The sequence below is a fragment of the Salmo salar genome, chromosome ssa18 (assembly GCF_905237065.1).
Source record: "Salmo salar chromosome ssa18, Ssal_v3.1, whole genome shotgun sequence".
Lineage (NCBI taxonomy): Eukaryota > Metazoa > Chordata > Actinopteri > Salmoniformes > Salmonidae > Salmo > Salmo salar.
Window position 1 is genome coordinate 44,567,371 of NC_059459.1, and position 16,173 is coordinate 44,583,543.

General features: G+C 42.6%; 2 protein-coding genes across 2 annotated transcripts in view; one reads left to right on the plus strand and one right to left on the minus strand.

Moving 5' to 3' along the window:
* acadsb (acyl-CoA dehydrogenase short/branched chain) overlaps positions 1-6,493 on the minus strand; it is a 28,943-nt gene extending 22,450 nt beyond the window's left edge. Inside the window, exons 1-4 of the mRNA XM_014155401.2 lie at positions 6,412-6,493; positions 4,455-4,614; positions 2,632-2,732; positions 137-343 (exon numbers count right to left, since the gene is read on the minus strand). Coding sequence (XP_014010876.1) covers positions 137-343; positions 2,632-2,732; positions 4,455-4,614; positions 6,412-6,444 — 501 coding nt within the window. The 5' untranslated portion in view covers positions 6,445-6,493. The remainder of the gene's footprint in view (positions 1-136; positions 344-2,631; positions 2,733-4,454; positions 4,615-6,411) is intronic.
* Positions 6,494-6,619: 126 nt separating this feature from the next.
* Positions 6,620-14,732, plus strand: LOC106594951 (zinc finger protein Pegasus). Its single transcript, XM_014186338.2, has 4 exons — positions 6,620-6,906; positions 9,822-9,998; positions 10,597-10,785; positions 10,978-14,732. The coding sequence occupies exons 2-4, from the start codon at positions 9,869-9,871 to the stop codon at positions 11,991-11,993; spliced, it is 1,335 nt and encodes a 444-aa protein (XP_014041813.1). The 5' UTR covers positions 6,620-6,906; positions 9,822-9,868; the 3' UTR covers positions 11,994-14,732.
* Positions 14,733-16,173: the final 1,441 nt, after the last annotated feature.

The window sequence follows — 16,173 nt, forward strand, 5'->3', positions numbered from 1 at the left end:
CGCTCTTATCCAGAGCGACTTACTTTAGTGCCTTGTTGCTACCCGTAAATCAAAACACATAGGCCACATTTTTTTCTCTCGGCTAGAAACCTGTTTAATAAAAATCAACACGACGTGCAACCTGTTAGTCACTCACCATGTCTGTTGACAGTCGGCTGAGATACCGTTCTTTCTGGGCCGCGGTCCCCAGCTTGGTAAACAGTGTGTTGATGAGGGTGTTCTGGATGTCACACAGCACTGCCACGGAGGCGTCCACTTTGGCCAGCTCCTCAATGACCAGGATGGAGGAGAAGAACGTGGATCCGGTGCCGCCGTACTCTGGGTCGATCTCTATGCCCATCAGCTGGGAAGTGACAATGAATCATCTGACAAATTAATGGGGAATACTCAGGTACATACAACAGGTGGTGTTCTATTTGTTTTGACAACAGGGGCGGTGTTCTTTTTGTTTTGACAACGGGGGGGGGGGGTGTTCTTTTTGTTTTGACAACAGGGGGGGGTGTTCTTTTTGTTTTGACAACAGGGGGGGGTGTTCTTTTTGTTTTGACAACAGGGCGGTGTTCTTTTTGTTTTGACAACAGGGGCGGTGTTCTTTTTGTTTTGACAACATGGCGGTGTTCTTTTTGTTTTGACAACAGGGTGGTGTTCAGGACACATGTCCAGGTAGTCTCTCCATGTATTAGTCCATTTTCTTATGTTTGGTGTCTAATGAACATGATGGCGGTAAGTTAGGTTTCTTCCACGGTAACAGAATTATGCTGGGACTTCCAAATGTTACTAAACAAAAAAAATACATTTATTTAAAAGTTTAACAAACCAACTCCATGCACAAGGACTCATTTGAACAATTTCCATTGAATATTTTACAAAAACACATTCACTGGAAGAACTGCGCCGATACAAAGTTTGGTAACAGAATTTCGGTAAAATCTCCCTCTGTTTTTTTATGTGAGAACGCTTTACAAAAACTCAAAATATACACTGGGTGTACAAAACATTAGGAACACATTCCTAATACTGAGTTGCACCCCCTTTTTCCTTCAGAACAGACTCAGTTCATCAGGTCATGGACTCTACAAGGTGTCGAAAGCATCCACAGTGATGCTGGCCCACATTGACTCCAATGCTTCCCACAGTTGTGTCCAGTTGGCTGGATGTGTTTTGGGTGGTGGACCATTCTGGATGCACACAGGAAACTGTTGAGCGTGAAAAACCCAGCAGCGTTGCAGTTCTTGACACAAACCGGTGCGCCTGGCACCTACTACAATACCCCGTTCAAAAGGTACTTCAAATCTTTTGTCTTGCCCATTCACCCTCCGAATGGCACACATACACAATCCATGTCTCAATTGTCTCAAGGCTTAAAAATCCTTCTTTAACCTGTCTCATCCCCTTCATCTACACTGATTGAGGTGGATTTAACAAGTGACATCAACAAGGGATCATAGCTTTCACCTGGATTCACCTGGTCAGTCTGTCATGAAACGTTTTGTACACTCAGTTGAGAATTAAGATTCCAAGATGTCTGCAGAAAGAATGGGACATCAGTAGACATGACACCTTGACTTTAAAAAATATATATATATTTTGGTTATTGAACTACACTAAGTTGATTTACATTACAACTACTGTATTTATTTATCTCCTTTGCACCCCATTATTTCTATTTCGCACTTTCAGACCCCACTGCATCTTTTAAGATATTTTCAATTCTCTCTTCTTCATGAGGCAGGATAATGAATGTTTACAGAAATAACAAGTAAAGGTAACTTTACGTACCTATTGTTCACCGAATACATTTTTTTTGCACTGTTGGTTAGAGCCTGTAAGTAAGCATTTCACTGTAAGGTCTACACCTGTTGTATTCGGCGCACGTGACAAACTTTGATTTGACTAAAAGGTAGATCTACCAATTAGTTCGTGTTTTTACTAATATACACTACCGTTCAAAAGTTTGGGGTCACTTGGAAATGTCCTTGTTTTTGAAAATGTATTAATAAACCAATTAGGCACATTTGGGCAGTCTTGATACATTTTGAACAGACATGCAATGGTTCATTGGATCAGTCTAAAACGTTGCATATACACTGCTGCCATCTAGTGGCCAAAATCTAAATTGCGACTGGGCTGGAATATTCCATTATGGCCTTTCTCTTGCATTTCAAAGATGGTAAAAAAAAAAAAAAAAATAAAAAGATACAAAATATGTATAAAAAATTAAATAAATTAATATATATATATATATGTGCATGTTTTTTTTTTTCTTTGTATTATCTTTTACCAGATCTAATCTGTTATATTATCCTACATTAATTTCACAAACTTCAAAGTGTTTCCTTACAAATGGTATCAAGAATATGCATATCCTTGCTTCAGGTCCTGTGCTTCAGGCAGTTAGATTTGGGAATGTCATTTTGAAAATTGAAAAAAAAAAAACGATACCTTTTTGAGAGAGAAAAAAACGAAGGGTCAAAATGACCTCACCTTGCGAGGGTAACTGCACTTAGCTTTAGCTTTCATTTCCTCCACTGGCATGCTCCGATGAGCTTCACATTGGTTCTAAATGGGTCCTTTTACATGGAAATGCCCTTAGCCTAATGACCATAGGATGTAAAGAAGAGAAACACATACCCCCTGTTCAAAGAGTGACTTTATCACTTCCGGGTCCATATGAGAGTTTTCATCCATCTTCGACACAAACGGGGCAAGACGCTCCTGTGCAAACTTGTTCACTGTTCAAATATGGGACAGTAAAATTAAATGTAATGTGACTTGATTAACTGAACTTACATAAAACCAAATTCATGACAAATCAGAGCAATCCATAGCATGATCCAGTCTGTTTATTAAATCTTATTGGTTGGTTTTAGTGCTATATACACACACACCACACACAATACCAGTCAAAACTTTGGACACACCTACTCATTCCAGGGTTTTTCTTTATTTGAACTATTTTCTACATTGTAGAATAATAGTGAAGACATCAAAACTATGATATAAAACAAAATATATTTTAGATTCTTCAAAGTAGCCACCCTTTGCCTTGATGACAGCTTTGCACACTCTTAGCATTCTCTCAACCAGCTTGATGAGGTAGTCACCTGGAATGCATATCAATTAACAGGTGTGCCTTGTTAAAAGTTAATTTGTGGAATTTCTTTCCTTCTTAATGCGTTTGGGCCAATCAGTTGTATTGTGACAAGGTAGGGGTGGTATAAAGAAGATATCCCTATTTGGTAAAAGACCAAGTCCATATTATGGCAAGAACAGTTCAAATAAGCAAAGATAAATGACAGTCCATCATTACTTTAAGACATGAAGGCCAGTCAATCTGGAAAATTTCATCAGAACTTTGAAAGTTTCTTCAAGTGCAGTCACAAAAACCATCAAGCGCTATGATGAAACTGTCTCTCATGAGGACCACCACAGGAAAGGAAGACCCAGAGTTACCTCTGCTGCAGAGGATAAGTTCATTAGAGTTAACTGCACCTCAGATTCCAGCCCAAATAAATGCTTCAGAATTCAAGTAACAGACACATCTCAACATCAACTGTTCAGAGGAGACTTTGTGAATCAGGCCTTCATGGCCGAATTGCTGCAAAGAAACCACTAAAGGACACCAATAAGAAGAGATTTGCTTGGGCCAAGAAACACGAGTAATGGACACTGTTGGAAATCTATCCTTTGGTCTGATGAGTCCAAATTTGAGATTTTTAGTTCCAACCGCCGTGTCTTTGTGAGACGCAGAGTAGGTGAACGGATGATCTCAGCATGTGTAGTTCCCACCGTGAAGTATGGAGGAGGAGGTGTGATGGTGTGGGGGTGCTTTGCTGGTGACACTGTGATTTATTTAGAATTCAGGGCATTCTGCAGTGATACGCTATCCCATCTGGTTTGCGCTTAGTGGGACAATAATTTGTTTTTCAACAGGACTATGACCCAACACACCTCCAGGCTGGGTAAGAGCTATTTGACCATCAGATGACCTGGCCTCCACAATCACCCAACCTAAACTCAATTGAGATGGTTTGGGATGAGTTGGACCGCAGAGTGAAGGACAAGTAGCCAACAAGTAGTCAGCATTGGTGGGAACTCCTTCAAGACTGTTGGAAAAGCATTCCTCGTGAAGCTGGTTGAGAGAATTCCATGAGCGTGTAAAGCTGTCAAGGCAAAGGGTGGATACTTTGTAAAATATAACATAATTTGATTTGTTTAACACTTTTTTGCTTACTACATGATTCCATATGTGTTATTTCATAGATTTGATGTCTTCACTATTATTCTGCAATATAGAAAATAGTTCAAATGAAGAAAAGCCCTTGAATGAGTAGGTGTCCAAACTTTTGACTGGTACTGTGTGTGTGTGTGTGTGTGAGATATATATATATATATATATATATATATACACTTTGTTGCTCTGCCTAGTGTATATCCTGCATGCTCCAACTCACCAGCATCCCTCATCATCCCCTCCTCCTCAGAATATGTCTGTAGTGGAGGGTAGGAAACCCCCAGAGCAGCAGCCTGCTCTGCAGACACGTCTGGTTGGGTGGATCTGTTCCGCAGCCCATGTTGGCACACACTCCATGGTCGGGACACCTGCCTACCAACCTGAAATAACACAGTTACATTTTCGCTGATGGATGACATGATACAACTTGAGTGGCTAGGCAAAAAGTTGCTACTCTACTCAATCGCAAAATAGATTTGCCTGGCTACCCAAATTCCTTGTTCAGGCAGCCATCCATTTGAATTCAATCACTTTTGAATTCTAACCTTTTTTTGACAGCACCCCTTTTGATTTGAACGAAACCTTCCATACATATTTGCCCATCGTAGAAGTGCTCAGAAAGTGACTTTTTGGACATGAATACCAAAACATTAAAGAGAAATGTGACCTATTATGCATACCCCACCATAGCATGAGACATCCATGTCTTCACTACTGGAAAAAATAAACAGTTGAGTTTGATTTCATAAAAGCTTACAAACAGGGTTGTCAAAACTATTTTATAATTTATTGAAAAAAAATAAGCTTTTTAATTTAAAAATGACATTTATTAACCTTAAATATAAATAATATACAAAAGCTTTATTAACTCCTTTATTTCCTTAATTATTTGAAAGTAGAAATTCCAATTTGATTCCCATTTTAGTACATTTATCCAGCAAAACATTATACCCACCCTGTATTCAAGATCATGTTGTCTCAACCAATGGTGGGCACAAGTAGGGCTACAACACATGCCAATATTGTTGGAGGTCCAGACATCAGAGAACGTTGACTTGAAATGGGAATATCTGTTGTTTTAAATGAAACTGTCAATCCTCTATAGGAAACCTATTGAAATCATAGAAATACTAGAATAGACATCACCATTCAAGTTGCCATTCAACGGTGGGTGTACCGGCAGCCATATTTGTGGCAGTAATTAGAAGAAAATATTTCAATTGCAGTGGTCTGAAGGGATAGGAATATTCTATCATTTATATGATTGAAATGACACCCACCCTGTATTCAAGAGCATGTTGTCTCTCAACCAATGGTGGGCACATGTAGGGCGACAACATATGCGAATATGGAGAGTACAAAAATCGGAGTTTACGCGTTTTTAGATAATTGACGTTATAGGTTAAAAACTGTGATATTTTTTTAAAACTTTTTTAAAATGAAATTATAAAATAGTTTGACAAGCCTGTTTGTAAGCTTTTATGATAGAAAAATAAAACGGTCGAGTTTTCCAGTGATGAAGATGATGGATGTCTCATGATATGCCGAATAGGTGAACTTTGAGTACTTTAACTCTTGAATGTTTTGTTATTCAGGTTTTTATATTTAAAAAAAAAAGTCACTTTCTGAGCACTTCTACAATGGGCAAATAGTCTACGTACCTAGCGAAAATATAGCAGTGGAACAATTCAGTTTGAGTCGTCAGGCAACAAAAATATATCCATACTCCTGCATAAGTGAATATGAGAGAGTGGTGGCTATAACGTTATACGACAAGATAAAAGCAGTGACACAAGGCAGGACATTTCCTCATGAGTAACTTGTGGTGTAACTGACGCAGGCGGTAGCTAACTAGCTATGTAATGTTTATTAGCATGCAGCTAACTAGCTATGTAACGTTTATTAGCATGCAGCTAACTAGCTATGTAATGTTTATTAGCATGCAGCTAACTAGCTATGTAATGTTTATTAGCATGCAGCTAACTAGCTATGTAATGTTTATTAGCATGCAGCTAACTAGCCAACGCGTTATGTGATAGCAGGTTATGCAATGGGGTAATATAAAGTTACAAAAAAAAACACTGGCTAAGTTAGTATTTCTAATTAAGTATGACAACATATCATAAAACAACAATGTGAACGAAGAAACTGTTTTTTTGCATTACTATTCATCTCACCTTTGAGAAGCACCTGAGCAAAGGCGACGCCATGTTTTCTCTTGTTTACATGTGAGTGTGTTCCCTTCTGTATGGACCGGGTGAAACAGCGACCACTGGAAACGTTTCGCATCTTCCACTTGGTAGACCGTATCACCTCTTAACGCATATGTCTTCAATATTTTATATACGCAGGGCATTTTTACTCAAATAAACATCTTCCTCTTCATCTTTCTGCTGTTGTATTTCCAACTAGGAGTTTTCTCTGACAGCTATGTGTTTCTGAAATTGGAGTCATTTTACTGTCGCATAGCTACTATAACACATATCTCCCCGCTCCTTCTCTGTTGTTTTTTGCACAACCGGCTAACAATAACTTGTCATCACACATTTTTATTGTCGTAGATAGTGTTTGAAATGTCCATCTTAACATAAGAACGGATGGGTAACGCGTAAATTATCGCAAATATATATATATAGATTGTTTTTAACGGTGCTGTGATTGACGACCAGCTGGTAAGTAAAAATGGCTAGCGTACATTACTACCGTTATACATTACTAACGTTATTAACGAGCAACGCCGGTAGTAAGTGAAAGTGAGAGATGGGCTGTGTATCAAATAAATAATGCTACATTGTCATGTTGCCACTGTTATGAGATTTTTTTTGGTGACAACATAGTTATTTATCATCGTGACTGACTGCCCACATAATCTATTATGGTTATATCTTTGATCATGACTCTCAGTTCCATTACATTTAAAGAGGCTTTGGATGAAGGTGTTTTCTGTAAGGGGAGTTTTATTAATATGAAACGCGACGGTCGGTCTGAACGTTAAGGGCATAGCTTGCTGGACGGGTTTTGGAAGCATAATAACCGTATCTTTCATATCGGACAAAAATATATATAAATACGTTGTTAAACATGATACGCTTTTATAGGGTTTAGATTCCCCACACGGCCATATTTACACGTCACTGCATCTAACCTGTGTGTAAACGGAGTAAAAATAAAATAAAAATACTGTCATCTGCAACATTTAAAACAAGTGTTCTCTACATGAAATCATGAAATGTTTATTTTGCATTTGTGAAATTATTTTTGTTGTGCTATCAAAGTAGAGCGATTTATGTTTCAAAAACCGTACCGCAATCGCTTCACGTTTACATGGGAGTATTTGGCTGTTTTGGCTTCCAGAACCAATTCGCCCTTAAACAGAACATGTACATTCTTTGGACTAAAGAGTAACGTTAGGCTCATTTAGTCCAATATCGGGCTATAGGTTATGCCATACATACAGTAGTATTGTAACAATGTGATTATCATGTGGTTCATTATGTTTAATCGTCAAGCGGGTAGCCTAGTGGTTAGAGACAGGTAACCTAGTGGTTAGAGGCAGGTAACCTAGTGGTTAGAGACAGGTAACCTAGTGGTTAGAGACAGGTAGCCTAGTGGTTAGAGGCAGGTAGCCTAGTGGTTAGAGGCAGGAGGCCTAGTGGTTAGAGACAGGTAGCCTAGTGGTTAGAGGCAGGTAGCCTAGTGGTTAGAGGGGGAGGCAGGTAGCCTAGTGGTTTGAGGCAGGGTAGCCTAGTGGTTAGAGGGGTGGCAGGTAGCCTAGTGGTTAGAGGCAGGTAGCCTAGTGGTTAGAGGGGGAGGCAGGTAGTCTAGTGGTTAGAGACAGGGTAGCCCAGTGGTTAGAGGGGTGGCAGGTAGACTAGTGGTTAGAGACAGGTAGCCTAGTGGTTAGAGGGGGAGGCAGGTAGCCTAGTGGTTAGAGGCAGGGTAGCCTAGTGGTTAGAGGGTTGGCAGGTAGCCTAGTGGTTAGAGACAGGTAGCCTAGTGGTTAGAGGGGGAGGCAGGTAGCCTAGTGGTTAGAGGCAGGGTAGCCTAGTGGTTAGAGGCAGGGTAGTCTAGTGGTTAGAGGCAGGGTAGCCTAGTGGTTAGAGGCAGGTAGCCTAGTGGTTAGAGGCAGGTAGCCTAGTGGTTAGAGGGGGAGGCAGGTAGTCTAGTGGTTAGAGGCAGGGTAGCCTAGTGGTTAGAGGGGTGGCAGGTAGACTAGTGGTTAGAGACAGGTAGCCTAGTGGTTAGAGGGGGAGGCAGGTAGCCTAGTGGTTAGAGGCAGGGTAGCCTAGTGGTTAGAGGGGTGGCAGGTAGCCTAGTGGTTAGAGACAGGTAGCCTAGTGGTTAGAGGGGGAGGCATGTAGCCTAGTGGTTAGAGGCAGGGTAGCCTAGTGGTTAGAGGCAGGGTAGTCTAGTGGTTAGAGGAAGGGTAGTCTAGTGGTTAGAGGCAGGTAGTTTATTGGTTAGAGGGGGAGGCAGGTAGTCTAGTGGTTAGAGGGGTGGCAGGTAGCCTAGTGGGTTGAGGGGGAGGCAGGTAGCCTAGTGGTTAGAGGCAGGGTAGCCTAGTGGTTAGAGGGGTGGCAGGTAGCCTAGTGGTTAGAGACAGGCAGCCTAGTGGTTAGAGGGGGAGGCAGGTAGCCTAGTGGTTAGAGGCAGGTAGTTTAGTGGTTAGAGGGGCGGCAGGTAGCCTAGTGGTTAGAGACAGGTAGCCTAGTGGTTAGAGGGGGAGGCAGGGTAGTCTAGTGGTTAGAGGCAGGTAGTTTAGTGGTTAGAGGGGGAGGCAGGTAGTCTAGTGGTTAGAGGGGTGGCAGGTAGCCTAGTGGTTAGAGACAGGTAGCCTAGTGGTTAAAGGGGGAGGCAGGTAGCCTAGTGGTTAGAGGCAGATAGTTTAGTGGTTAGAGGGGTGGCAGGTAGCCTAGTGGTTAGAGACAGGTAGCCTAGTGGTTAGAGGGGGAGGCAGGGAGCCTAGTGGTTAGAGGCAGGGTAGCCTAGTGGTTAGAGGCAGGTAGTCTAGTGGTTAGAGGGGGAGGCAGGTAGTCTAGTGGTTAGAGGCAGGGTAGCCTAGTGGTTAGTCAGGGTAGCCTGGTGGTTAGAGGCAGGTAGCCTAGTGGTTATAGGCAGCGTAGCCTAGTGGTTAGAGGCAGGTAGTCTAGTGGTTAGAGGCAGGGTAGTATAGTGGTTAGAGGCAGGTAGTTTAGTGGTTAGAGGGGGAGGCAGGTAGTCTAGTGCTTAGTGGCAGGGTAGGATAGTGGTTAGAGGCAGGGTAGCCTAGTGGTTAGCGGCAGGTAGTCTATTGGTTAGAGGCAGGTAGTCTATTGGTTAGAGGCAGGTAGTCTATTGGTTAGAGGCAGGGTAGCCTAGTGGTTAGAGGCAGGTAGCCTAGTGGTTAGAGCGTTGGGCCAGTAACCGAAAGGTTGCTAGATTGAATCCCAGAGTTGACGATGTAAAAATCTGTCGTTCTGCCCCTGAACAAAGATGTTAACCCACTGTTCCCCGGTAGGCCGTCATTGTTAATAAGAATTTGTTCTTAATTGACTTACCTAGTTTTAAATGAAGGTTTTGAAAAAAGTATTATTGCCTTATCTTACAGGTTGAGGGGGTGATCAGAAGTCATCACAATACACCCCATCTTGCCAAATGGACGATGATCTAAAACCTCTGGATTTCATAAAGGACTTTCAAGAGTACCTGACACAGCAAACACACCATGTCAACATGATCTCAGGCTCTGTCGGCGGGGAGATAGACCCTGACCACCTCCAAGCTGGTGAGACTGTTATGAACACTATCAGAGTAGTTCACTTTAAATTAGGATGTATCTTTTTCAACAAGGCCAAAATAGGCCATATCCCTCATTTTTCTGTGGGAAGTTAAACCCAGTGGAACAGGGCCCAGCACTACAGGGAATAACCTAATAAGTCTGTTTGAACAATTTTGTAATGTTTTTATTTTATTTTGTGACGATGGGCCGTCATCCAAAAGGGGTCCTCTGGAGGAGCAATGAGTGTTTTTTTTATGTTTAGATACCATATTGTGGACATATTTACTTCACAAAGATGACCCTAATGCATCTCAAGTGATCCTCTCATATCTTTCAAGCACCAGACAACAACAGGACTGCGCCACGAATGGTTTCTGACTAGATTGTCTGCCAGAATACATTTTTTTCCACCGGAAATAGATCAATGTAAAATGTGATTTTACAAATCCTGCTTCCGGATAAGTTCTAGATGTGATTGGAGCTCCAGACCTCGGCTTTTGTGTGTCTGTGAAGTTGGGGTATTGTTTAGAGATATCAATTTCCGGTGAAAAAATTTACTGTAAAGTATCTATTTAATTGTATGTCTTGTCGTCTCCTCTCCCAGTAGCAGCAGCTGCTATCCCAGAGAGTGATCATCAAAATGGATCAGTGGAAGTTTCTCTGGACGACAACAACTCTGGGCTGCTGGTGGACGGCTTCCAGAGGACCTTCGACGGCAAGCTCAAGTGTAGCTACTGCAGCTACGCCAGTAAAGGCACCGCTCGCCTGATAGAGCACATCAGAATTCACACAGGTAAAATGGACCATCCCATCTGGCATTTGCCCAACATGCCAGATGGTCATATAGTGCACTGTCCATATAGTTAAGATCTTTTTTTTTTTTACTTGTATTTATATTGTGTGACGTTACATTTTTAAATGGATGTTGGATATGTGCCAAGACGTTCAAATAAACCTAAACATCGCCCTCTTTGTTGATTAACAGGAGAGAAGCCTCATCGATGCCAGCTGTGCCCGTTCGCCTCTGCCTACGAGCGTCACCTTGAGGCCCACATGCGCTCCCACACGGGAGAGAAACCCTACAAGTGTGACCTCTGCTCCTTCCGTTGCAGCGACCGCAGCAACCTGTCCCACCACCGCCGGCGCCGCCACAAGCTTTTACCCATGAAGGGGTCGGTGCTGCCCTCTTTCCTCTCCAACAAGAAGATGCTGAACGTCCTACAGAAGAAGAGCGGCAGCTCCCTGGGCCTGGGAGGTTACAGCAGACACCTCCTCATCAACTTCAGCCCTCCCTCCATGGTGGTGGGGAAACCAGACTACCTGAACCATGAGGCGTACGAGAACAATGTGAAGGACCATGGGACTGGAGGAGGAGGAGGTGCCAGCAGGGATGTCAACAGTGACATGGCGGTGGACAACAATCCACTGAACCAGCTGTCTACGCTGGCAGGCCAGTTGTCCAACCTCCCCCCAGTGGACCAGACCCCTGTATCTCCTGACAGACTGTCCTGTAACGACGTCAAGCCGTTCCTCATCCAGCAGGCGTCCGGTGCACCGATTGCAGTGTCAGTATCTTTATCCACCAGTCAAAGTGGTGCCCACCACCACCACTACCACCACCACCACCACCACCAAACCTCCTCTCCAACGAGCCCCGAGGACCTCCAAACCCCTGCAGGCCATAGCAGGAACTACATCCCCAGCCCTGTGGACCCAGAACCTAGCAGTGAGCACAGTGCACACACACGCACCAGCTCAGCTAGCATTAGTAACAGCCAGCCCAGTACCCCTGCCTTACCCGGTAGCACACAGGACCCAGATCCACAGATGTTGCACAGCTGTCAGCACTGCGACACCTACTTCTCTGACAACATCCTGTATACCATTCACATGGGTTGCCACGGCTACGAGAACCCCTTCCAGTGTAATATCTGCGGCTGTAAGTGCAGGAACAAGTACGACTTTGCCTGCCATTTTGCTCGCGGGCAGCACACGCAGTGACTGACTTCCACAGTAAACCAAGATGAATTTGAACGATGTTTGGCGTCTCACAGAGCACATTACCCTATTCCGTGTTTATGATAATCAGGGATCAGAGCGATTCTGATCTATATTTTATTGTATCGGTTTTTTTGTGTTTTTTTTATGATATAACTTAGAGAGTGAGTGTTACTTTGAAATGAGGAATTGATGCTTCTATAAATGGGAAAGTAATCTGGAGGTTGGAGACGTTTAATCATGTGTCCTCCTCGGTGCCATCTGAGAATTTAAAGGAAGTCACTTCTTATCATTTTTAAAATATTTTTATTTTATTTAACTTGGCAAATCAGTTAAGAAGAAATTCATATTTACAATGACGGCCTACCCCGGGCCAAACCCGGACGACGCTGGGCCAATTGTGTGCCGCCCTATGGGACTCCCAATCACGGGCCGGATGTGATGCAGCCTGGATTCGAACCAGGGACTGTTGTGACGCCTCTTGCACTGAGATGCAGTGCCTTAGACCGCTGCACCACACGAGAGCCCGACTCTGAATTAGTTACATAAATATTGATGATATTACATGCGAGTGACAAAACGTATAGTTTAAATAGCAATTACAATGTATCTGGTTGCTGTGGCTAGAGTTTAAACAGTTCTGACCTTGCCTTATTTTAAATATATATAATTATTTCACCTTTATTTAACCAGGTAGGCCAGTTGAGAACAAGTTCTCATTTACAACTGCGACCTGGCCAAGATAAAGCAAAGCAGTGCGACACAAACAACAACAACAGAGTTACACATGGAATAAACAAACGTACAGTCAATAACACAATAGAAAAATAAGTCTATATACAGTGTGTGCAAATGGCATGAGGAGGCAAGGCATGAAGCAAGAACATAGGTGCTCAACATTGACAAACAGACATGCTTTACTATACATTGTGTATAGTAGTGTCTCACTTTATTGTGAGTGTAAAACTTAACATTATATTAACGGCTTGACGTGAATGACATCTGTGTATATTAATGCTTCAGCTTAGACATTATTTCACTCCGTATTTTACTCTGCTCTGTTCCACATTCAGATTGATTCCATGTGTTCTCTGTTCCACATTCAGATTGATTCCATGTGTTCTCTGTTCCACATTCAGATTGATTCCACGTGTTCTCTGTTCCACATTCAGATTGATTCCATGTGTTCTCTGTTTCACGTTCAGATTGATTCCACGTGTTCTCTGTTCCACATTCAGATTGATTCCACGTGTTCTCTGTTTCACGTTCAGATTGATTCCACGTGTTCTCTGTTCCACGTTCAGATTGATTCCATGTGTTCTCTGTTCCACATTCAGATTGATTCCATGTGTTCTCTGTTCCACATTCAGATTGATTCCATGTGTTCTCTGTTCCACATTCAGATTGATTCCATGTGTTCTCTGTTCCACATTCAGATTGATTCCATGTGTTCTCTGTTCCACATTCAGATTGATTCCATGTGTTCTCTGCTACACATTCAGATTGATTCCATGTGTTTTCTGTTCCACATTCAGATTGATTCCATGTGTTCTCTGTTCCACGTTCAGATTGATTCCATGTGTTCTCTGTTCCACATTCAGATTGATTCCATGTGTTCTCTGTTCCACGTTCAGATTGATTCCATGTGTTCTCTGTTCCACATTCAGATTGATTCCATGTGTTCTCTGTTCCACATTCAGATTGATTCCATCTGTTCTCTGTTGCTGCCAATCACGTCCTTTTTTTTTAACCTTCAGCTAGCCTTACTGATTTATAATAACTGGTGCTCTTTAGCTAATACCTCCTAAATTAACAATGATCTGTAGCTTAAATGCAATTTGCGTTCGAGACAAATCATTCAGACTTGGATAAATCGTACTTGATCAAAAGGCCAAAGTATTCTTCTCAACCTTTTTTAAAAAAAGTATTTCAAAGGATCACATAACAGTTGTAGCAGTGTTGGAAATGACTGTGGTCCTTACAGTCAGTAATGTAACACTACCCTTCCTGAGTATTGAAACGATTTGCACAGATCAAGTGACAGCCTGGAGTTCATTTTTTCATATTGTATGTTAAAAGGATTTCCTGTATGTTTTCTGGACACATAGAAACACAGATTGATGTAGCAGTGTATAATTGTCCCTGTATTGGAGTTATGTTTTCTATGCAGTGATCTATGATGTGTAGGATTGGCTCCCAATCAATTATCTATATTGGACTGTGGAGAAAGTAATGTTATGATATGAAATACCACAGGGTAGAAATATGTAGATTCTGATTTACACTGAACCAAAAATATAAATGCAAATATGCAACAATTTCAAAGATTCAAAGAGTTACAGTTCATATAAGGAAATCAGTCAATTGAAATAAATTCATTAGGCCCTTATCTATGGATTTCACAAGACTGGGAATACAGATACCTTCACAACAAAAAAAAACAGGGGAGTGGATCAGAAAACCAGTCAGTATCTGGTGTGACCATTTGTCTCATGCAGCGCGACACATCTCCTTCACAAAGAGTTGATTGTGGCCTGTGGAATGTTGTCCCACTCCTCTTCAATGGCTGTGTGAAGTTTCTGGATTTTGGCGGGAACCGGAACCACGCTGTCGTACATGACGATCCAGAGCATCCCAAACATGCTCATTGAGTGACATGTCTGGTGAGTATGCAGGCTATGGAAGAACTGGGACATTTTCAGATTCCAGGAATTGTGTACAGATCCTTGCGACATGGGGCCATACATTATCATGCTGAAACATGAGGTGATGTCGGCGGATGAATGGCTCGACAATGGGCCTCAGGATCTCGTCACGGTATCTCTGTGTATTCAAATTGACATCGATAAAATTAAATTGTGTTCATTGTCCGTAGTTCATGCCTGCCCATACCATAAGCCCACCGCCACCATGGGGCACTCTGTTCACGACGTTGACATCAGCAAACCGCTCGCCCACGGTCAAACACGCTGTCTGCCATCTGCCCGGTACAGTTGAAACCAGGATTCAGCCGTGAAGAGCACACTTCTCCAGTGTGCCAGTGGCCATCGAAGGTGAGCATTTGCCCATTGGAGTCGATTACGACGCAGAACTGCAGTCAGGTCAAGACCCTGGTGAGGACTACGAGCACCCAGATGAGCTTCCCTGAGATGGTTTCTGACAGTTTGTGCAAAAATTCTTCAGTTCTGCAAACCCACAGTTTCATCAGCTGTCTGGGTGGCTGGTCTCAGACGATCCCGCAGGTGAAGAAGCCGGATGTGGAGGTCCTGGGTTGGCGTGGTTACATGTGGCCTGGGGTTGTGAGGCCGGTTGGACGTACTGCCAAATTCTCTAATGCCACATCTGCCAGGTGGATGGATTATCATGGCAAAGGGGAAAAGCTCACTAACAGGGATGTAAAGAAATTTGTGCACAACATTTGAGAGAAATACGTTTTTTGTGTGTATGGAACATTTCTGGGATTTTTGTTTTTTAATGATTTCTTTGTGGTCCTTTATTTCAGCTCATGAAACATGGGACAAACACTTCACATATTCCGTTTATATTTTTGTTCAGTGTATAATTTTTGTCAAATGTTAACACCCTGAAAAGGCCTTTATGTTATTGTAATGTGTTACAGTAACTGTAATATATTAAATTATTACCATTACTAAGACTGAGTTTATTATTTATATCATGGTATAGTTGTTCTGATTTCAGAGGGGTATAGAGGTCAGGTATAGAGGTCACGTAGAGAGGGGTATAGAGGTCACGTAGAGAGTTCACGTAGAGAGGGGTATAGAGGTCACGTAGAGAGGGGTATAGAGGTCACGTATAGAGGTGACAGAGAGAGGGGTATAGAGGTCAGGTATAGAGGTCACGTAGAGAGGGGTATAGAGGTCACGTAGAGAGGGGAATATAGAGGTCAAGTAGAGAGGGGTATAGAGGTCACGTAGAGAGGAGTATAGAGGTCACGTAGAGAGGGGTATAGAGATCACGTAGAGAGGTCACGTATAGAGGTGACATAGAGAGGGGTATAGAGGTCACGTAGAGAGGGGTATAGAGGTCACGTAGAGAGGGGTATAGAGGTCAGGTATAGAGGTCACGTAGAGAGGGGTATAGAGGTCACGTAGAGAGGGGAATATAGAGGTCAAGTAGAGAGGGGTACAGAGGTCACGTAGAGAGGGGTATAGAGGTCACATAG